This window comes from Balaenoptera ricei, chromosome 20 (assembly GCF_028023285.1).
Source record: "Balaenoptera ricei isolate mBalRic1 chromosome 20, mBalRic1.hap2, whole genome shotgun sequence".
NCBI classification, from domain to species: domain Eukaryota; kingdom Metazoa; phylum Chordata; class Mammalia; order Artiodactyla; family Balaenopteridae; genus Balaenoptera; species Balaenoptera ricei.
In genome coordinates this window covers 38,119,197-38,141,768 of record NC_082658.1, presented here as the reverse complement: position 1 = coordinate 38,141,768, position 22,572 = coordinate 38,119,197, and the positions used below count along the sequence as shown (strand labels likewise).

The 22,572-nt window shown below is 48.7% G+C and overlaps 1 protein-coding gene across 2 annotated transcripts; it reads right to left on the bottom strand.

Annotated features, from left to right (window-relative positions):
* Window positions 1–1,371: 1,371 nt before the first annotated feature.
* On the bottom strand, window positions 1,372–20,635 carry LPO (lactoperoxidase). 2 transcript variants are annotated; one of them, XM_059907087.1, is made up of 12 exons: window positions 20,560–20,635; window positions 19,245–19,332; window positions 14,615–14,775; window positions 13,151–13,268; window positions 12,595–12,724; window positions 11,641–11,847; window positions 10,085–10,409; window positions 8,314–8,474; window positions 3,809–4,061; window positions 2,774–2,947; window positions 1,766–2,003; window positions 1,372–1,579 (listed from the first exon to the last, which is right to left on the bottom strand). In XM_059907087.1, exons 1-12 carry the CDS (start codon window positions 20,633–20,635, stop codon window positions 1,372–1,374), a joined length of 2,139 nt encoding a protein of 712 aa, XP_059763070.1. The 2 variants fall into 2 exon arrangements, with proteins under 2 accessions (XP_059763070.1, XP_059763071.1); XM_059907088.1 differs by lacking the exons at window positions 14,615–14,775; window positions 19,245–19,332.
* Window positions 20,636–22,572: the final 1,937 nt, after the last annotated feature.

Here is a 22,572-nt window from a genome sequence, read left to right as displayed (position 1 = left end):
CTCCTGCCTTCACGGGGCCAGGTTCCCAGACCGGGACAGCAGGCTGGGCTGAGGGAGGGGAAGAAGCATACTTCCCTAATAAACTTGCCTGGAACTTAATCCCTCTGACTGGTGGATTCCCTCCCTGTTCCCTCCCTTCTTCCCACATTTGGGGAGGGACACCCACAGCTGGAACCTGAAAGTATGCAGGATGCTGGGGCTCCCATGCCCATAGGAGCCCCCGGCACTTCACCCTAGCAGGATAAATACTACTCAGCTCCATTTCACTGATGACGAGAGGGGTGTTCAGAGAGGTCAAGGGCCTCATCTGAGGCCTCAGAGAAGAGGGTGCCAGAGTCAGGGCTGCAGCCCAGGCCTGCTGGCTCCTGGGCTTTTCCCACAGGATGGCTAAGGGCCTCCCACCCCTGCCCCGCCAGTCAGGGGATCTGGAGGCCCCGGCTGGGCTGACCTTACCCAGGAAGGTCATTTTAAAAGAACTCATGAATATGTATTGGGCGGCAGCACTAGCAATACTCTGGAGCTGCCCGTCAAAGGCCTCGCAGGCTCCAAGGACTGGCCTAGAAGAAGAGGGTATTTCCCTGAAGGGCCCCTGGAAGGGAAATTAACTTTAGCTCTGGGGGAATCCAGGCTTGGATTTCCTCCCTCTTTGACCCCATGGCACTGAGTGCTCTCTTGCCACCCCACTGCCATGGCTTCTTTTCCCAGGAGCCCCTTGCCTCCTCTTTTTCTTTGAGAGCACTTTGAAATCCCACCAGACCTTGCCCTCTCACCCCATAGACTCGTGCACACGACCTGTTAGTGGTGAGACATGTCTGAACTGTAAACATCCAGTTAGTCATTTGGCAGTGATTCCAAGGCCTGCCTTGGGAGGGGAACAAGGTCATTGCCAGCACCTGTAGTCAATCACCAGATGTTTACTGAGCACTTACTGTGTGCTGAGCACCATGCTGGGGGCCACGGGACACACCTGGAAGTGGGCTGAAGTCCCCGGCTCAAGGAGTTTACAAGCTCGTTCACGGGGAGGAGAGATAAGGGCGTAAAGGCCTTGACTTGTTCAAGGGAGAGGATGGCTGACATCTGGCAAGCTAGACTGGAAGGTATCTCAGAGGGTATCTCGGAGTCTTGACAGAAAGGAGGGGTTCCGCAGGCAGAGAATATGGATTCAAGAGGAAGGGCTAGAGAGGCCAAGGGGGCTGGCCTCGGGCTTGAGTGAGGTGTGCATCCAGGGCGTGTAGAGAGACCCGGCTGGAAAGAAGGGCTGGGACTGGGTATGGAGCTCTAAGGGACCGGGTCACTGAGCTTGCTTGAAATGGCATCGTGGACCAAGGGGAGCTTTACTGCACAGTTTGGGAGGCCGTGGAGTCCAGGCCCCTAATTCTCCTCGGAGGCCCATGGTGAGAGGTCCAGCTTATCGATGGCTGAGCAATCCACAAAGCCGTGGGGGTAGCTGTTGGCTTGGAAGGGGTGCAGCGGGACCTTGGTGATGTGGGTGTTGTCACAGACAAGGCGTGACAAGGACATTTTCTGTAGAGAGTTCCGCTGCTCCTCAGTGAAGACCCCAGGGTTCTCCCACCAGAACCTGCAGAGACAGAAGCAGGGTCTCTCCATACAGCCCAGCTGTTGCACCCTCCCCAGTCTGCCAGAGGGGGAGGGAGGAGGTCACCGGAACATGCCAAGGTCTGGCGTCAGTCCTCCTGTAGGACGCCCACGGCCCACCTCCGAGAAGGGGTGCCCTCCGCGCCCTCCCCGCTGAGGTCTCACTCGCCTGTCTCCATCACGGATCTGCTGGAACTGCCTTCCCAGGAGGCAGGCCAGGAGAGGCCCCACCTGGCCCCTTTCTACCAGGGGCTCAGCGATGGCCCCTATCCAGATGTCAATGTTGGCAGGGGTCCCGTAGAGAACCAGTAACTTCTCAGCCAGCACCTTGTTCTTCAGCACGGCGTGCAGCTCCTTCAGCGTTTGGGGCTGTGAGAGGCCACAGAAGCCTCTCCAGGAGTTGTACCCTAGGGCAGAGAGGCTGGAGCTGTCTCATCCCCCTTGCAGACGTGCCCACTCCAGCTCCATCAGCCCCAGAAAGTCTGTGTTCACAGCCCTTGGGATAGGGGAGTCAGTGAGCCATTGTTTTATACTGTGGCACTTAAGCTTCGAGGGGGCTAGGAGGTTATATGGTGCTTACTATGGGTCCAGGAACTATTCTAAGCCCTGTACACAAATGTAAATTGACGAACAGAGATGTCAAGTAACTTGCCTAATGTCACATAAGTAGAAAGGGCATAGCTGGAATTTGAACCCAGGCAGTCTGGCTCTTAAGTACTACATTTAGGAAGATCCGATAGTCGTTGTTTTCCCTCTGTTATCCTTTTCTTAATATTTTCTGGACTTTAAACTGGTTTTACAAGTCAGTTGTTGATTTCTTCCATTTGAGGAGCTCAAAGAAAGTACCAGATGTGTTCTCTGGTCTCTGCATTAAGGAGAATGGAAGATTCCATTTCACAGATGAGCAAAGTGAGTTTTAAAAATGGACATCTCTGGACTTCCATGGTGGTCCAGTGGTTAAGACTCTGTGCTTCCACTGCAGGGGGCACGGGTTCGATCCCTGGTCGGGGAACTAAGATCCCACATGCTGCGTGGCACAGTCAAAAAAAAAAAAAAGGCATCTCTGCCTTCTGTTTTAGAAGTGATCAGCTCCTCAGGGCTACAGACAAGAGTCCCTTGGAACCCCAGAAAGTAGCTAAAAGTTCCCCAGGCCTGGCAGGACCCTAGGCCCACTCACCAGGCATCCCATGGTCCCGGCAACGCTGTATGTTGATGGCAGCCAGGTCAAAGCCGTGGATCGTGTGAGTGGGTTGGAAAAGCTTGTTGCGCAGCTCGCCCGTCATCATTTTATTCTGATTCATCGATTTGGACTTCTTGGCCAGCAGGCCCCGCACCAGAGGGTCAATTCCACCTGCAAGGGAGACCCAGAGGCCATGTTGGGGATGGGGGCAGCTGGGGACATCTTCCACTGCTGGCTCCTCTCTCCACCAGACATTTTCTCTTTCTCAGGTGAAAGAAGGGCCAACTGCACCTCTCGGGCTGGAAGTGGGGAGAGAAGAGCACAATGCAGCCCGCAGGGTATGCTGGGGGCTGGGGGTCAGTCCAGACCACCTGCCGTCCTGGGGTGATGGCATCAGCATAAGCTTAGGGTTTCTTTCAAGCTCCAGTTCAGAGAGTTGGCTCCTTCTCCTCCATATGTTCCCGCAATGAACTGTGCAGCTTGGGAAGAGATGGCAGAAATCTCTGGAAAATGCCCTGACTTGTCAGGCCTTAAGTAAAGCCAGTTTCAACACAGCCCACTTCAGGATAAAGGGGAGCTGGATTCAACCTTTGGCACTTAATGTAGGTGGAAAGCCATACAGGAGAGCAGAAAAGAGCAATTATTATTTTTTTTTTTTTACCAGACCCAGGAATTATTTCTGTAGGGATCAGAGAAGCCTGAGGCAGGGAAAGGAAACAGGGAAAACTCGACATCTTAAAGGCCAGTGGAAGAAAGAAAGAATAATAACTAATATTTAGTGACCACCTCCTGTGTGTCAAGAACCATTGTAGGGTGCTTTATACATATATTTCTATTTTTTTTATATCCTATGAGATAGGTATTATTACTGTCCCCATTTTACAAATGAAGAAACTGAGGCTCAGTGAGGTGAATTCACTTGCCCAAGGTCACACAGGAAGTGCCTGGAGTCTGACTTCCAAGCCAGGTTTCCCTAGAAGCAGGCTACAGAGTGAGACAGCCTAGTGACAGTGCTTCCCTGAAAGGACATACCATCTTTGACTATCCTCCAGGTGTTGAAGAAGAGGGTATGCAGGGGGAGCTCTGCTTCCAGACCCCATGGCTGATAATTCTCATCCAGGCGGAACACAGTGGAGGGGACCTCCAAGTGGCCAAAGCGGAAGGCGAAGGTGAAGACATTGGAAATTCGGGGATCTACAGATTTGTTATAGCCTTGGTATGGAGGGATCCACTTTTGCATCTCATCACCTAGCACAATAGGTAGGTAGTCCCTAAAGGTGATAATCTGGAAGGAGAAACAAGTCATGAGAAAAGGGTGTGAGAAGCCCTACCTCTGGCCACAGTGGACGGGCCCAGCTGTGGCACCAGACTATGCTGGTTAGTCAGATTCTCTCTCTCAGGGACTTAGATTTCAGATGCAGCTATTCAAGACTGTTTCTGGCGGCGCTCTATCTGAGGGGACAGATGGGGTGATATGGGTTGTCATTTTCTATCATGTGCAGAAAAGCAGAGAAAACCCATCTGTAGAGAAAGAGAGTGGAGAAGTGAAGAGAGGAGCAGAGAGGAGGGAGAGACAGAGTGAGAGTAGCTGCCCTAATTCCAGATGATTTCCAGTCTCTGGCTCTCACCCTAGTTGAGGCCCAACTACACTCCCTGCCTGGGGGTTCCGGGAGAAACCCTTACTAGCTTCCAGTTGATACATGTATAGGGTGAACCAGTACTGAACATCTGAACTAGCTTGCGTGGGTTTCTTTTTCTTGTAGTCCAAGAAGCCTTATTATGGATGAAAATCCATATGTTGAAGCTCTAACCCTCTCATTTGACTGTTTTTGAAGATAGGGCCTGTAAAGAGGTAATTAAGGTTAAATGATGTCATAAGGGTGGAGCCCTAAACCAAAAAGACTAGTGTCCTGATAAGATGAGAGAGACGCAGGCACAGGGGAAAGACGTGTGACCTCCAGAAAGGAAAGAAGAATGATGTACTGGGTAACACTACACCCATCAACAGCAGAATACAAATACTTCCTAAGGACCTATGGAACATTCAACAAGATAACCATACCAGGGTTATAAAATAAACCTTAACAAATTTGAAAGAATTGAGATCATAAGAGTATATTCTCTGACCATGATGGAATCAAATTAGAAATCAGTAACAGAAAGGCAGCAGAAAAATCTCTAAACACTTGGAAAAAAAACAATATACTTCTCAATAACCCATAGGTCAAAGAGAAAGTCTGAAAAGAAGAAACAACAACAACAGAACATACACAGTGAATTAAAATGAAAATACAACATATCAATATTTGCGGGATACAACTAACAGTGCTAAGAGGGAAATTTATATCACTTGTAATACTTATGTTAGAAAAGAAGAAAGCTCTCAAATCACTAATCTAAGTTCCTACCTCAATAAACTAGCAGGAAGAGCAAAGTAAACCTAAAGCAAGCAGAATAAACTAAAGAAGAAAAGTCATATGATTATCTAAATAAGTGAAGAAAAACCATTTGACAAAATTCCACATCTATTCATGATAAAAACTCTCAGTACGCTAGGAATAGAGCAGAACGTCCTCAACTTCATATAGAGCATGTACAAAAAAAATCACAACTAACATTATACTTAATGGTGAAACCTTGAATGCTTTTCTTTTACTATTGGGAAGACAAGAATGTCTGCTCTCATCACTCTTATTCAGTATAGTGCTGAAAGTTGTAGCCACTGTAATAAGGCAAGAAAAAGAAGTGAAAAACATACAAATTAGAAAAGAAGGAATATAACTGTCATTATTTGTAGATGACATGACTATCTATGTAGAAAATCCCAAGGAATCTACAGAACTCCTGGAACTAATTGCGTTCAACAAGGTCATAGGATACAGAATCAACACATAAAAATCAATTATATTTTTATACACTGATAATGAATAAGTGAAAACTGAAATAAGAGATGTAATACCACTTACAATTCCTCCAAAGGAAATGAAATACTCAGGTATAAATGTAATAAGCATGTATAGGATATGTATGATTAAAATTATAAAATGCTGATGAAATAAATCAAAGAAAATCTAAATACTTGGAGAGACATACTATGTTTATATAGTGGAAAACTCAACATTGTAAAGATGTCAATTGTCCCTAAATTGATCTATAGTTTTAATACAATTCTTATCAAAATCTCAGCAAGATTTCTTTGTAGACATAGATAAGCATGTTTTAAAATATTTATGGAAAGGTAAAGACCTTACAATAGCCAAAATAATTTTGAAAAAGAATAAAGTGAGGAGTCATTCTTCCTAATGTTGTCTTATTGTATAGGTACAGTTATTAAACACTGTGGTACTGCTGTAGGAATAGACACGTAGATTAGTGGAATATAATGGACAACCTAGAAATAGATTGACATAAATATGCCCAAATAGTTTTTTTTAAACTTTTTATTTTACATTGGAGTATAGCCGCTTAACAATGTTGTGATAGTTTCAGGTGCACAGCAAAGCGACTCAGCCATACATATACATGTATCCATTCTCCCCCAGACTTCCCTCCCATCCAGGCTGCCACATAATGCCCAAATAATTTTTGACAATGGAGCAAAAGCAATTCAAAAGGAGAAAGACAGCCTTTCAATAAGTGGTGCTGGAGCAATTAGACAACCATACCCCCCACCCCAAATGAACCCTGACCTAAACCTTATGCTTTATACAAAAATTAACCTCAAATGGATCATGGACTTAAATGTAAAAGATAAAACTATAAAATGTCTAGAAAAATAAAACCAGGAGAAAAATCTCTGGGACCTAAGACTAGGGAAAGAATTGAAACTTGACACCAAAACACAATCTATGAAAGGAAAAAACTGATAAATTTGGCCTCATCAAAATTAAAAACTCTTACTCTGCAGAAGACCCTATTAAGAAAATGAAAAGACAAAGTACAGACTGGGAGAAAATATTTACAGTCACATATCTGACAAAGGATTCATATCTAGAATATATAAAGAACTCTCAAAAGTCAACAAAAAGACAAAATCCATTTTGAAAATTGGCAAAATATATGAACAGATGTTTTATTGAAGAGGATATCCAGCTGGCAAAAAAGCACATGAAAAGAAGTTCAATATGATCAGCCATCAGATAAATGCAAAGTAAAACCACAATGCAATATCACTACATACCTATCAGAAAGGGTAAAAAAAAAAGAGTGATGACACCAAATAATGACCAGAATGCAGAGAAACTGCATCATTCATACATTGCTGGTGGGAATGTAAAAAACAGTACAGCCACTCTGAAAAATACTTTGGCAGTTCCTTTTAAAACTAAAAATGGACTTAGCATATAACCCAGCAATTGCACTCTTGGGCATATATCCCAGAGAAATAAAAGCTTATTTTCATGCAGACACTTATCCACGAATGTTCATAGCAGCTTTATTCATAATAGCCCCAAATTGGAAGCTATGCAAATGTCATTCAATAGGTGAATGGTTAAACAAAACATGGAATACTACTCAACAACAAAAAGAAATGAACAATTGATGTATGTAACAAGTTGGATGAACCTCAAGGAAATTATGCTGAAAGTAAAAAGCCAGTCTCAAAAGAATACATACTGCATGATTTCATTTCTATAATACTCGTGAAATAACATAACTGTACAGATGGAGAACAGATTAGTGGTTGCCGGGGGTTAGGGATGTGGGAAGGGGGAGGGTGGATGTGGCTATAAAAACGTAGCACAAGGGAGTCTGTGGTGATGGTAGAGGTAAGTGTTGTTATTGTGGTGGTGGTTACATGAAACTACATATGTGATACACTTACATGGAGCTACACACACACACACACACACACACACACACACGAATTGACTGCACTTATAACTGGTGAAATCTGAATAAACTTTATGGTTCGTATCTATGTTAACTTCTGGCTTTTGATATTGTACCATAGTTATGCAAACTGTTAGCACTGGGGGAGACTGGGTGCATGTGCTTTTTTTTTTTTTTTTTTTGATACAACTTCCTGAGCATCTACAATTATTTTTAAATAAAATGTTTAAAAAATATGTGTATGGTTAATATCAACATATCAACTTTTCTAAGTCTCTTCTAGTTAGTCAATCAGTCAATCAACAATAGCAATTGGCTATGCCTGTGACGTGTGGCTTAGGTGTGGAAAATTTTAGAAGATAATCCAATCAAAACAATCAAAATAACTGTGATGTAACAGTCCCAGGAGTGATGGAGCCTGTGGTCCCAGTGATGGCCCCTGGGCGGGCATACTGAGTGACTGACATATGAATGACTCTCCAACACCCTGAATCCAGGGATTCATTTTGGGGCTGAGAAGCTGAAGAAACAAAAGGGAGGGTTTAAAAGAATGAGACAGTGGGAAAGAAGCAGCAGAGGAGAGGAAGGGGGAAATGGAGGTGTGGAAAGCCGAGGAAGTCACTGGACGCGTGGCCGCGGGCAGGGGGCAGAGCCAGGAGCGGAAGCGAGGCTGGCACATGAGGCAGTTCTCCTGAGCCTATTACCTGTATGAAGGCTCCTAGGATCTTCCGGGCTTCCTGGTAGAGCTTCTCTCCATCCCAATGAGGGTTGAGTCTCTTTAGTTCTCTGGCCAGCCGGTTGTGCTCTCGGAGAAGGAGGGTGTGGGAAACGGCCAGCAGGATCTGCTCCGAGGCTCGTGGATCTCCTGAAAGCCCAGAAGGCAGAAGGGTGGGTCCCCCCTGAGCAGCCCCAGAACCCAGTAACCTGCACAAAGAATAAATGTGGTGCCCCAGAGGGAAGCTCTCCTAAGCCCCTCCTTCCTGTTAGTTTAAGGTGGAAAGAGATTGGGGTTGCGATTCATAGATTTGAATCCCAGCTCTCCACACACACTTTTTAGTTCTGTGACTTTGGACAAGTTACTTAACATTTCTAAGCCTCAGTCTTCATATCTGTGAAAATGGGGATAATAAGGTCGAACCCACAAGACCGTGGTAAAGAAAGACTACATACAGGTGACATTAAAAAGTAAAATTTTGCTAACTAAATCCCAACTGCCTTCTAAGACGGGACCTACAAATAAACGAGGGGCTTTTTATTGTGCAGAGCAATTTGGATGGTTTTAGGAATGCAAGTTTGAGGGTAAGAGCTTGGGTAGGGTTGAATTCCTCTGTGTAATAAGGGAGAAGAATCTAGAGATGGGGGCTATCGGGAGGAGAGGGTCATATAGATGGTAAAAGACCAGCTGTTTCATAAGGGGACTTCTCCTTGTGTCCTCTAATCTTCAGGAAAGTCTATTAAATTCATGAATGCTTGGTCTTACTGGATATTTTAATGGAAAACAGGAAGGGCTTAGTTTTGTGTCTGGACTGATGTGAGATGTGTATGGACACAGAATCCAAGAGATCTGGGTCTTCTGCCATGTCTGGGTGGGCTGGGGGTTTGTCCTGGGAGACTGGATTTTTGGAAGCGAGAAGGCCTCCAGAAGCCAAAGGCAGAGAAGACCAGGAGGGCATGAGCCCCCCGAATGAGGAGAATTGGAGGGCTTTGGCTGCGTACAGGCTACGTGGAGTGGGGACTTTGTGCCAAGTTTATGGAAAGCCTTAAAAATATACATTCCTCTTAATCTAGAACGTCCTCCTCTAGGAAGTTATCTTAGTAAAATTATGAAAAATGAGCACAAGAATTCATCAACAAGGATGCTCAGGACCTTAACAAAAACGAACAAACAAAAAAATCACAGAAAAACTAGAAATGACACAAATGTCTCCAAGTAAGGTTGATAAAATAAATTATGATAAATATATGTCATGGAATACCAGGCAGCCATTAAAGATCATGATGTAGAAGAATATTTAAAGACGTGATACATTAAGAGAAGACATCAGGTTACAGAGAATTACTTCTAGTATGACCCCAATTGTGTAAAACAAGGTAGAACTAGATCTGTGATAGAAAAAAACTGGAAACATAGGCATTAAAATGCTAACAATGATTATCTGTGAGTGGTGGGATTTTGTGGATTTTCTTATTTTCTTTGTGCTTTACTGGACTTCCTTAATTTTTTTTTTTTTTATACAGTGAACACATGTTCTTAGATTCTGTATTCATCTGTGCCCTTCTGCCAGTCCTGGACCACTGCCCATGGCAGTGGTGGCCTGGTGTGTGTTTTTCCAGAAGACAATGAGAAGAAGCAATGGTAAAGCCTCCCTGGAAGCCGCCCAGTGGCCTCGAGAAACTTTTCTGGCCTTCCTCTGCTCTCAGGCCCCAGGATAATCCCCTTGTCCTTTGGCCCCTCTGTTGCCAGCCTAGACTCACCTGTCAGGAAGCAGGGCACACAGGCAGTGGTGTTGATGAACTCACAGGGGCTCGGCTTCTTGTTGTCAAAGGGCGGGTAGGCCAGCCCGTGGTCCTGGGCCTCCTGGTTGATGGCCATGAGGCCCAGTGGGCTGCTGAGATCCCGGAGGCGGCCGGCCAGGCTGGGCTCAGGGCTGTACACTAAACTGGCATCCAGGAAGGAGGTCAGAGCATTGATCTGCTCTCGGGCCAATGACTGGTAAGGTGGAGTGGGGCAGACAAACCCAGCTCGGAAGAAAGGCATGCATTTCCCTTGAGTCTTCACCTTGGGGTCGTTGCACGGGAACTGCAGAGAGATCGGGGTGGGTGACTGGGCAGAGGTGGTACAGCTGGCAACCTCTCCCCAGGGTAGGTCTGGATGCAGCTGGCAAAGATGCTGATGGTGCCCTCCTGGGACCCTGGTACCAGACAATGGCTCCAGATGCCTCCTGCTGATGCTATAAATCCTGGGCCCCCAACGCCCTGAAGGTCACTACGTCCGCTGGGTAAAAGGGCTGAGGGGGAATCATTCAATCTTTCATAGCAAAAGCTCCAAATTTTTGGTTGAGAGGGAGTCCTGAGACCCCGGCACAAGGAAGCAGGACATGAGGCAGGAAAGGGTTTGTTAATAATTACTACTAACAACAGCTACCATTTATTTATTCTGGACCTACCATGTTTTTGGCATTATGCATACTTTAACTCACTTTGGTCCTCATAAAACCCTGTAAGGTAGATAATTCTGTCCCATTTTACACGTGAGAAAACGGAGGCTCAGAAAGGTTAAGCAATTTGCCCAAGAGCTTACAAACTGAAAGGGAAAGATGTGGGATTCAGATCTAGGCTGACCTTACTTCACAGCTTATGTTCTTTACGCCACAACACATAGCCCCGATTTGTTTGAGTGAATAAATCATTCTCTAACTGTAAAATCATGAGTAAGAAGAAAAGTGCACCACTGCAAGTTCCTTTCCCTTCCTGCTGGAAATTCCCACAAATGCCTGCCACTCATCCTGACTCATCCATTCTGGGAGTAGACTTCCCGACTCTGAGATGACTTACGATAGCATTCCACAAATTTTGCTGTCTATAAAATGAGTCTCCTGAGGATTCCGATAAAATGTAGATTCTGCTTCCCAATGTCTGGGATGAGGTTTGAGATTTTACATTTCTAATAAGACCCCAGGTGACATCAGTGCTGCTGGGCCAGGGATGAAGACAACACGCCCCAGAGCTTCCCAATTTTGCCGTTAGTGATTACTTGTCCATTTCCCACACAGGTCCTTTGTCCTTGAGGGAAGGGACAGTGTCTTGTTCACCTTTGAATTCTAAGTGTTTAGCGTACTGTCTGGCACAGAGTTGATGATTAATGTCTATTTGCTAAATAAATGGGTGAGTGAATGAATAGATGTGTGAGGCTTGGGAAGCTGTCAACTCAACATTCAAGATCTCCAGGAGGTCCTGGCTGACAGGCTGGGAATGTCTGCCACATCAGGGAGGCAAGGGGTTTGCCAGGGACCCGCAGCTGCAGGGCCTACCATGATGGGGAAACAGTTGTCTCCCTGGATACAGTGTTCATCACACTGCACTTTGGAGTACTCGCTGCTCCCCAGTTCCGTGTCGGGGGCAAAATCCAGGTCGTGGTCCACAATTTGACCCCACTGCATGAAGAGCAGGGACCTGTTTTGGTCCAGAGCACCCTCTTCATTTAGGTAGCCTACAATCTTGTTGGATACCTCGCGGGCCTACAGGTGGAGAGAGAAGGAGAGGGAGGAAAAGGTGCTTTGAGGATTCAGATTCAACTGCAGTTTATAGAGTACCTATGATGTAACAGGTACACTTCATCCTCATGACAAGCTTGTGAGGTAGGTGCCATACCCCCATTTTGTAGATGAGGAGACTGAGGACTAGACAGGTGAGGTCAACTCGCCAAGGTCCTGCCGCTACCAAGGGCCAGGTCTGTATGACTTGCTGGCTTCAAGGCCAGTGCTCTTTCCACTCAAAGAGGGAAAACAAAGACAGGCTGTCCCTGAAGTAAGTGCCACGGAGGTGCCAGGTGTCTGGGAATAGAAGAGGGCCTCTGGGGAGGGCCCGCCAACTCAGATGAGGCCAACAGATAGGACGTCCCGGCAAGCACCAGCTGATGCACTCCAGGGGCTGGGGCAGGGCAAGCACGAGCAGGATGGGGCAGGGAAGCCATCTGCCTGGGAGACCCCAGGGTACTTGGCCTGACGGCAGCTGGGACGTGACCATCTCGTGGCTGGGCTCCGGGACCCGGACTCTGCTGCTCTCTAGTGGCATTTTCCGGAACACCACCAGGGAGGAAGTCCAAATCTCCATCTCTCTCCGGATGCGGTTCTACCGCGCGTCTGTCCTCCCACCGATTTCTTCTTCCTTTCCTTGTGTGTTTGTGGGAGGGCATCCCTTCCCCTCCGACTCCCGTCTTTCACCCGCCTGCTCGGGGCTCGCCCCCACCCCGTGTCCGCCCTCACCAGCGGGAGAGGGAAGCCGTTCCGCGTCTTCCTCGGCGTCCAGCCGAAGGGCAGGGAGAGCCCGTCCTCGTACTCCGCCGGCAGCCAGCGCGCCAGCGCCCTGTTGGACGCGCCCAGCGCGGGGTTCCTCCTGAAACAGCAAGACCGGCCCTCAGCCTAGGCGGCGGGTTCGCTCCGGGGTCCGCTTCTCCGCAAACCCCACGGGGATCCCCTGGGGAAGGACCCGGAGCCTCTGCCCAAGGGAAAGGGGGCGCGGAGGAGGGGCCTCTGCAATGTGGGGTGTCGGAACTACTGCCACCTCCGAAGGCGCGGGGCTCCTCTGCCCTGGGGAAAGGTGCTTCTTCCAGTGGGATGCAGTGGCGAAGTTAGCGGGGTTCCAACAGAACAGATTCCAGTGGGAGGCTAGTCCAGGAGGGTGAGGCGGTGGGAGTTATGCCTGTAATGCCCACGTGGCAAAGCCCCTGGCCGGGCTGAGCAGGGCAGGTGGGCTGGGCAGATGGGTCGGCTGTGGTGATTGGGAGAACCTGCCTCCTAAACCCACCCACTGGCCACTCACCTGTTATTACAGTCTCCCGTGATGGTGCGGTAAGGGCTGTTCTCATCACATTTCACCAAAGGAACTGGGACGCCACAGCCCACCTCCTGAGAGAGTGCAGTCAAGTCCAGGCTAGGGTCTGAAAGAGAAGGGACGCCAAAAGGGCTGAGTTCTTTCTCCATTCTGAGGCCCTGAGGGGAGGTTCATTTTCTGAACTTGATTTTTGGGGGAGTACATTTTACGTTCTAAGTAAGCATTTCTCAGGGGGTTTCTCATTGAATCCTGACAACTCATTAAGGTAAGAATTTAAATTCTCATTTTACGAGAGAAGAAACTGAGACCATAGTGCCCACGAGACTTGCCCAAGGCCACACAGATAGTAACGGTCTCCAGAATTGTTAGTAGTTCTTTGTCTATCAGACCCTTTGAATCAACAGATCTTTCTTTTAGAACAATACCCCTGAGAGGTTAGGTACATGTTAGTATGAGTTAGTTTGAGAAGATTGCTTTTCTTCTAAAGCCCAACTGACGTCTGAAGTCCCAAGCACGCAGGAATCTAGATAGGAAAGACGTTGGGAAGGGACAGGCCATTTTTACGTGAGGGGCGCTGTGATCTCGGCGGGAGTAACAGAGTGGGGAGCTTTAGGCATCAGAGACCTCCACGTGGGCACAGAATGGAAAGAGCCGCCAACGTCCTAATGCAGCCTGAAGGGAATCCGGCTCTGGGGGCCTTCTTTGGGGGCTCATCTGCGGAAGTTGGCAGGGTCCGAGGTTCAAGCCCCAGCACCTTTTGAGTCTCAGAGTCCAAAGTGCTCCCTACTTCTCCCTACCTTGTCCTGGTTTCCTCCTTTTGGAACTTTGGAATTTGCCCAAGTCCTAGGCCAGGTATCTTCCCCCACTTGATGTTTCCCCAGGGAGAACCTGCAGCCTCTTCCTCCCTTCAGGACCAATCCCCTTCCTCCGTGACCCACCGTGAACAGTGACATTTGGTAGGGGGTGGGGTGGAGGGGTGGAGGAGGTCACGATCAATCCATCGGCTCATTGTTTCAACTCCACGGTACCCAGGACAGGAGAGACACTCATCACCTGTGACGTAATCCCAGTAAAGCCCCCCGACACAGGTGGCTGAAATGTCCCCTCCACAGGCGGAAGTGGTGACACTGTGGTTTGGGACAGGGAGCCCGTGTGTACTAACTTTAGTCCTTCCTCTGGACAGAGGCCTTACAGATGGTGTTATAACAAAAGGCACAAATGTCCCCTCATTTGGAGTTGGCAATGTGATCTTGCTGGGCCCAAGTTCCTTTCTCTGCAAAAAGAGCATTGGCCTGGCTGCCCTCCCAGCCCCTCCTTGCTCTGCGGTCCACGACTCTGACGGAGAGAGAGGCGATGGCTCCCAGTCGGAACTGCGGCTTTTGGTGGCTTGTGTTCTCTCCTGCGGGGAGATGACCGCTTCCTGCCATCAGAGGGCTGGTGGGTTTTCTGTACCTGTGACATTGGTCAGGGTCGCTTTGTGCCTCAGTCTCTTTAAGGACTCCTCCCACACCTGCCCGTTGCGGATGGCCATGCGGGTCCAGCCCTTGGCGTGCTTGAGGTATTCGGAGAGCTGTCGGGTGGTGGGCGCCTCAGAGCTCATGGCCGTCTTCAGCCTACAATGGAGAGCAACGGGGGAGTCATGACCGGGCCCTCGGCTCCGACCGTGTAGCAGGGGTGTGAGGTGCCGTGTGTGTACAGAGGAGCCGCGGGGGTGTGGGCAGCACGCAGGAGACCCCCACCTCTGTGCTCTCAGGATCTTTTCTTAGCTCTCCTCTGATGCCTCTGGAAAATCTCCTCTGGGAAATGAGGAAGCTACAGTGTGTCTTTAAGCTTCATTAAGTCTGGTTCTGAAGGAAGGCAGACAGATGGACGTGAGCACTTCCTGAATTAGAGTCAGAGGGTTGCAGCTGTGCTGGCTGCTTCTGAATCAGTTGGGGAACCCTAAAAACCCCTAAGTCCCAGGATGTACCGATTCAGACCGAGGAACCCCTGACCATGGAGCTGGCCTCGTGCACCGAGAATTCTGGAAATAACATGCCTATGGGCCCCAGTTCTGCCCATGAAAGCATCCTTCATCCCATCTGGCCCTAGAATTAGTGTGGAGTTCGTTTAGTTGTGGCTGTAGCATCTAGCCTCTTGTTGACCATTTCTTGGGCCAGATGTTCGGGCTTTTTCTTAATTACCTGTCTATAAAAAGAAAAGCCAAAAACCTTTCTACTACTAAGAAGTTGGTGACCAAGGGCAAGGTGGTGTCAGAAAAGTCCCTGCATGAGAACCCTCTCCCCCTTCCTGTGCCTCAGTTTCTTGTGTGTGAGATGAGGGGTCCTATGAGATGATCTTTAGGGCTCTAAGACTGAAATTTTGGAAGTGGCTCAGATTCTCACAAAGGCAGCCCTGCTTTGGGGATATGCGTCACAGGATGTAACTCCTGGCCTGTCCCTGTGGATCAGGTTATCGATTCTGCTTGAAGCATGAGGGGGCCTGGTGCTCAGCCTGAGGGGCGACATGGGCGAGCGGGCGAGCATGGGTGATGACTGAGCTGTAATCACCAGGCCTGACCCCTTCCAACCTCCCCCCAACCTCGGTAAGAAAGGACCCAAGAAGATAAGCCAGACTGCCTTTTGTTGCTGTTACAAGAGACATCATGGCCCAGTGGCCCAGACTGCTGCGTGGCATGTCCAATACGGTAACCGCTAGCCACATGTGGCTGTTTAAATGGAAATTCATTAAAATTAAATACAATTAAAAATTCAGTTCCTCAGTGTCACCAGCCACATTTCAAGGGCTCCGTAGCCACATGTAGTCAGTGGCTCCTGTATTGGACAGCACTGACCTAGAGTTTGAACCCTGGTTCCCCCAGGATTGGTTTACAGACATGACTTCTGAGGGAGCTAGGACTCACTGTGTTACTTACATCAGGGCCTTTGGAACACGCTGGCTGGGTTTGACTCCTGCTGCCCCTTAGTAGCTGTGTGCCTTTGAGCAAGTTACTCAACATCTCTGTACCCAATTTCCTTATCCATAAAATGAGGATAATGATGGTAATCACGTTATTTGATCTTTCTGACTTCAAAAACAGCTGTTTCACATAGTTGGATCGAGCACGTTCTAGCATTTGGGGGCGGAAGGCGTGTGAAGCGCTGAGAACTGTCTCTGGCACAGAGTAAACACACGTGTTAGCACCAGCCGCCATCACCATCATCATGGGTCCCAAAGGCCCCCCCACCCAACAGAGAAGGTGTGTTGCTGGGCCTCCCAGGGCTCCACCCAGAGGTCCCATGCAAGGCCCTACCTGTTCCTGCCTTTCTCTCCCGGCTGGCGTTCTGCGCGGTCTCCTGCCTGACCTTGACGCACCAGGGACTTACCTCCTGCTCTGCCTCAAGGCCGGGCTCTACGGGAGCAGGCAGGGCCCTGGAGGAACTCTTATTCCATCTCCAGGCCCACCCCCTTGTCCTAGCCCCCATCCTCTCCCATCTGGATGGCCACAGCAGACTCCTAACGGGACTCATGCCTCCTCTCCTGTCCTTCTCCCATCCGTTCTCCATCCGGCTGCAGGAAGGCGCTTTTTTGAATGAAAAGCAGACCAGGCCACTCTGACTGAAGCACTTTCTTGGCTCTCCCTGTGACGTGCATGAATCCACGGGCTTACTGTGTACGTGCTTGTGACGTTGTGGGATCTTTGCCTCTATGTAGTTCCTGAACATTTTCATCCCCTCAAAGGAGACCCCACACCCATGAACAGCCAGCCCAGTCCCTCCCCTTCTCCCCCAGCCCCTGTCAGCCACTGCTGTGCCTCTGACTATCTGGCCCTCAGGCTCCACCTGTGTGTCCTCTTCTCCTACTGCCGCCACCAGCGTGGGCCTTCTTTCTGTTTCCTGGGCACCCTAAGCTCTTTCCTGCCTCAGGACCTTTGCCTTTGCTGCTCCCAGACCCTGGAATGCCATCCCCCTGGCTCTCTACATGGCTGGCTCCTTCTCATCTTCCATCAGGCTTCCCTGCTCCCCGCACCTAGAGTAGCAGCCACTGCCCCGTTTATTTCCTTCATTGTCCTTATCACAGATTGTGGGTCACTGGATTGTTTGTGTGCTTGTGAACAAGATGTTTAAATGTGATTCTTTATGTCTCCATGAGACCCCTAAATCCAAGAACTAATCGGTGGGGATGAGTTCCAAGGCAGGGCTGGGTCGTCCTGTGCAGCACGACTTGCAAAGGAGGTGATGGAAACCGAGTGTGTGGCTTTTATTCTACCCCGACCTTGGGCTATAAAAGGATTGACGTTAAGGAGGGAGAGAGAATGTTCATCTGGAGGTAGTTGCTGAAATACCAGGCATTTCCCTCCTGCCACCGTGGGGCTTCTTCTTCGCACTCAGTCTAGTGACAAGGGCCTTGAGAGGAGGGCCCTGCTGTGTGTCCTGGAGCTATGGCTGCTGGTTGACCCCTGCCCAAAGAGCCTAAAGAAAACAAGAAAAGAAGAGGTGGCTCGTGCTGTGCACCTAACAGCAGAGTAAGCCGGACAGGGCAGCCCTCGGCCCCAGATCGGCACATCCTCCAGCAGCAGGGCAAAGCTTTTAGTCTTCTGGAGCATCTTTAAAGGGGACCTGGCTCAAGATGGTGTGGGGAGGGGTGAGGGAGGGAGCCGCAAGCTCCAGGGCTGAGGGGTGGAGCTGTGAGCTACTGGTCAGAAACTTCTCTGGGTCAGAGAGTTGGCAACAGAATCTCTGAGAGCTGAAAAGCGCCCAAGGAGGGAAAGAGCTTCTGACCCAACCCCCAACCCCCAGGCACTAAGCTGTCCAGGCGACTTAGACTTTGCCATCCTGTATCTCTCCCACCTCGACCCCTAAGAGTGACAATCCTGGGCTGGGGGATGAGGAGAAGCTCGGGAAAGTGGGACGGGCGGACCACGCGCCCTTCTCTCACTATGAGAGCCTAAAGCAGCTCCGAGTGGAGGAAAGCGAGAGGCTCTGGGCTTTGTTTTCTTCTGCTGACATTTGAGTTCCTGAAAGGACTAGAAGTGATCAGAGCACATCTTGTCATCTAAAAGTCAGCAAAAAAGTTATGGGACCTCTTGAGAGTTTATGCAAAGGCCACGGAGGAATGAAACCCCAAGTCCAGTAAAGGGGCAGCAAGAGGAACGAGCAAGGTTGTTTTCTGCTCAGTGAAGTGGTTACTCTTGTTTTTCTGCCTCTCTAGCTCCAGCATGGGCTTCTTGAGGGCAGGGACCCAGTCTGCATTGCTTATTTCAGAAAACCCAGGCCCTACACGTGGTCGGGAGGTGACTGACTCTGCCGGTGTCCTGCACGTTTCTCAAGTTGCTTTGGGCCCAGTTATAGAACTTGGCGTGCCCCTCCCCTAGCCGCTGATGGCTCACTCCCGTAACTTTCTTGGGCAATTGCTTCTGAGTCAGGGTGGCTTCCTGGCTGGAGGTGCCTGGGAGTCACACAGTGTGCTACACCGCGCCCCCCACCCCCCACACCCAGTGCCAAGCTTGCAGCACGTCTGGCTGATATCAAGGACCCCTTTGGCAGGTGAAAGCTCTGCTCCCTTGCTTGGGGTAGGACAGACTCTGAGGTGCAGCCTACACTCCGAATCTCCCTGTGGGGTCAGCTGGGGCTAGACCTTAAACCACATCCCTGCTTAACCCCTTCTTTTTACCTATCTGGCCTCACTCCCTCACTCCGCTACAGCTTTCCTGAGAGCGCTCCCCAGTAAGCCACCCGCATGTGAATCCAGGTCTCAGGTTCTGCCTCAAGGGGACCTGACCTAAGACATGTTGAATGAATGGAGAACTTCTAGGGACAGGCTTTCTGAGACTCTGCAATGCATGACCTAAGGAATCACTCAGCCACGTGGAAGAAAGTGCTTATAGGATCAGATGAGACATCCCCTTCAAGATAACTTAGAGGCTGAGGATTTTAGGAGTTGTTGGCTTTTACTCATACTTGCCCCATACTCGCAGGTGGGCAGGGGCTGGGGGTGGAAGGGCAGGTTGTATCATTGCTTTGGCTTATTGGCTTGTCAGGACTGGCCTAGATGCACTCGTCAGCCTAGGAAGAGAAGCATGTGGTATGTGTGTCTCACCTACCTGGTCCGGGAATCCAGGAAGGCCTTGTTGACCTGGATCTTGACCTGACTCACAGCATCAGAGATGGTGAAGGTGCGGGTGGCCTGCTCTTGGAGGGGTAAGAAGCAAGGAGCAGGGTATCAGACACCACTCTTTGGAGAAGCCCTTTGCTCTGTCTCCCTCTTTCTCCACCATTATCCCCACCACTCAAACCTGAGCAGGCAGAAGATCAAGATTAGGAAACATTCGACAGGAGGAAAAGCCCAGAATGGGAAGAATACTCTCTGATCCTCAATAAAGTGTCAATATCACTCTTTAGGAGTCCAGTAGAATACATTCGTCCCCCAGTATCCACAGGGGATTGGTTCCAGGACCCCCCAGGATGCTCAAGTCCCTTAGGTAAAAGGGCATAGTATTTGTATATAACCTATGCGCATCTTCCTGTATACTTTGAATCACCTCTAGATTACTTATAACACTTAATGCAATGTAAATGTCATGTAAATAGTTGCCAGAGTGGGTTTTTTTGGGGGGGAGGGGGAGCTTTCTGGAATCTTTTAAAAAAATATTTTCAATCCACTGCTTGTTGAATCTGCTGATGCAGAACCTGTGGATACCGAGGCCTGACTGGACCCAGTGATGGGATTAAGAAGGTGTGTGACCACTCAGGTTGGCTCTTGGCTCTGGGCTGTGGGGATTTTTTTTTTGGTTCTTGGTGAGGTGGACCTGAAAACAAGTCCCTCAAAGGGCTTAGCTGATCACCAGGACCCTGAGGTAGGGAAGGGGATGGTGTAGAGTAGAGGTGGGGTTCCTTGTTTTACTCGAATTAGGGTCTGGAATGGTGAGGGGATCAGGATGCAGTCTTTGAACAAGGGGAGTGTAGTGGCTTGAATAGTGTCCCTCCAAAATCCTTGTCCAACTAGCACCTGAGAATGTGACCTTATTTGGAAATAGGGTCTTTGCAGATGTAGCTAATTAAGAAGAAGTCATACAGGTACGGGATTAGAGTGGGCTCTAAATCCAATGACTTGTGGTCTTATAACAAGAGGAGAGGACACACAGAGGACACCACAGAGAAGAAGGCCATGTGAAGATGGAGGCAGAGATTGGAGTGATGCACATATAAGCCAAGGGTTGCTGGGAGCTACCAGAGGCTGGAAGGGGCAAGGAATGATTCTCCCCTAGAGCCTTCAGAGGAGCATGACCAGCCAACACCTTGATTTTGGACTTCCAGCCTCCTGAACTGTAGGAGAATAAATTTCTGTTGTCTTAAGCCGCCCAGTTTGTGGTCCTCTGTTACAGCAGCCCCAGGAAACCAATACAAGGTGGTACTTACCATTTGTGTCAGATTCTGCAACCTGGAACAAGCTCAGGGAAGCCAAAAGGACTGGGAGATGGAAAAGGACCCTCATCGCTGAAATGAGACCAGGATCAGGCTGTGAGCTTTGTAGAGTCCCCATGGGTAGGACTGAATCACAGAAAGGGGGTGGTAAAGCAGAGAAAGCCCAGAGAACACGAGACACCCTAACATTAGAACAGAGGAGGGGAAACCACAGTAACTAACTAAGCATCTACCATATGTGCAGGCCCATGTTAGGTCCTGGGAGATGGAAAGAGGCAGTGGTGGAAGGGAAAGAACACAGGCTTTGTGGTCAGAAGGTCCTGAGTTGTAGTTATGCATTTGCTCTAACTAGCTCTGTGACATTGAGCAGGTTACTTGACATCTCTGGGCCCCCAGCCTTATTGAGTGAGAGGGTAGGACCAAGTGATCCAGGATGTCTGATTCTGACCTGACACCCCGTGACCCAAGTTCCTGTACCTGTCTTGTCACCGGTGACAAATGCTTTTACCAAACCCAAAACACAACTTTGAAGTTCCCCTTCCTTTTCCCCCTCAGGATGTATTGCTCCCTGAAAGCCATCCTCCTCTAGCCCAGCACCAGGGGAGTGTGCCTGAGAAGCAGACACTCAGTTCCTCCTTTGGGAACTGGCAAGGGACTCCACCCTCCCTCAAAGAGTCGACATGATGGGAAAACACGAATGAAAATTGTGGCAAAGCTCAGAGCTCTCCAGAGCTCGCAGCTGTGTTCCAGGTTGCCTGAAGAGATTCCTGCTTTTAGATCAACGCCTTTATCATGAGCTTTAACTCTGAACCTAAATCATCAGATTAAAATTGTGCAGCTTTGTTTGCTGACGAGGGGCTTTGGGGCTCAGAGTGTTCATTAGGATTGGTGGAATAGACCCAAAATGTCTTTTGAGGAGATTCTAGTTCCAGCCCAAGAGGCACACATGCTGTACAGATGGAACGATCGTGCGTCTAGATCATGTTCTTCACAAGAGGGCACAGGTTCTCCCCATAGTGTGCATTCACTGGTTGGACCCCAGAAACATCCTCAGATTGGCTGCCCCCTCTGTATCTACTCAAACCTCCCTAAGAGAAATTGTGGTTCTAGAGTTTTGCCCAAGAGACCACCCAGGAGGTCTTCCAGACACTCTCCAGATAATCTCCAGAAAAGGAGAACTGTGTATCTGGACAGGTAATTTCAGCTTCCCTTGCACTCCCCCAATCTTTTCCTCTGACCTTTGATGATCCCCCTAATAATTTTTATCTTGTTGAATGTACTTCTTGTAAGCTAACTGTAGAAAAAAAAAAGCAAAGTGTGAATAAATACCTCTCTGGCCAAGATTCTCCCTGGCACTTTTTTTTTCCCCCAAGAGGAAAACAGCTTGACCCCTCAGTGGGCTCCTGTCCTTACACCTCTATGGCCCTGAGTAGTCCTCCTCTTTGTGCTTCGAGGAGACCACTGAGCCAGCAGAAATCTGCCCTTTTAGGCAAAGAAATATGATGGTTTTGGAGTAAAAAGCAACACTGGTATTATTTTAAGTTGTGGTAAAAACACACAGGATAAAATTTACTACCTTAACCATTTTAACCAGACAGTACAGTAGTGATAAGTACATTCACATTGATGTACAACAGATCTTTAGAACTATCTCATCTTGCAAAACTGAAACTCTCTACCCACTAAACACCAACTCCCCCTTCCTCCCTCCTCCCAGCCCCTGACAACCACCATATCATTGATTTTTAAGAGAGCTGATGGGCACACAAGTATTCATTATATTATTCTTTCAATGACTAGTGTTTCATGATAAATCAAAAACAAAAAGTGAAAGGCTAGTCTATGAAAATAGGCATCATCTGAAATAGATTGAGGTAGAAAAATATCGTAGCCGAAGAAATAAAAGTTGAGAAATCTGAACAGGAAAAAGTCCTTAGATACTCATTTCTCCTCTCCTTTCCTTGGAACCTCCTTAATACTCCCCATCACTGGAAAGTGGTGGGAGGG

What these genes read in the sequence shown, in the direction of transcription:
- LPO (XM_059907087.1), bottom strand. Translation starts at nt 20,635, where the DNA reads ATGAGGGTCCTTTTCCATCTCCCAGTCCTTTTGGCTTCCCTGAGCTTG. An exon ending in TTCCTGGATTCCCGGACCAG is followed by an intron (nt 14,776 to 19,244) that starts GTAGGTGAGACA and finishes TCTCCATTGTAG; the next exon opens with GCTGAAGACGGCCATGAGCT. An exon ending in TCCTAGGAGCCTTCATACAG is followed by an intron (nt 4,062 to 8,313) that starts GTAATAGGCTCA and finishes TTCTCCTTCCAG; the next exon opens with ATTATCACCTTTAGGGACTA.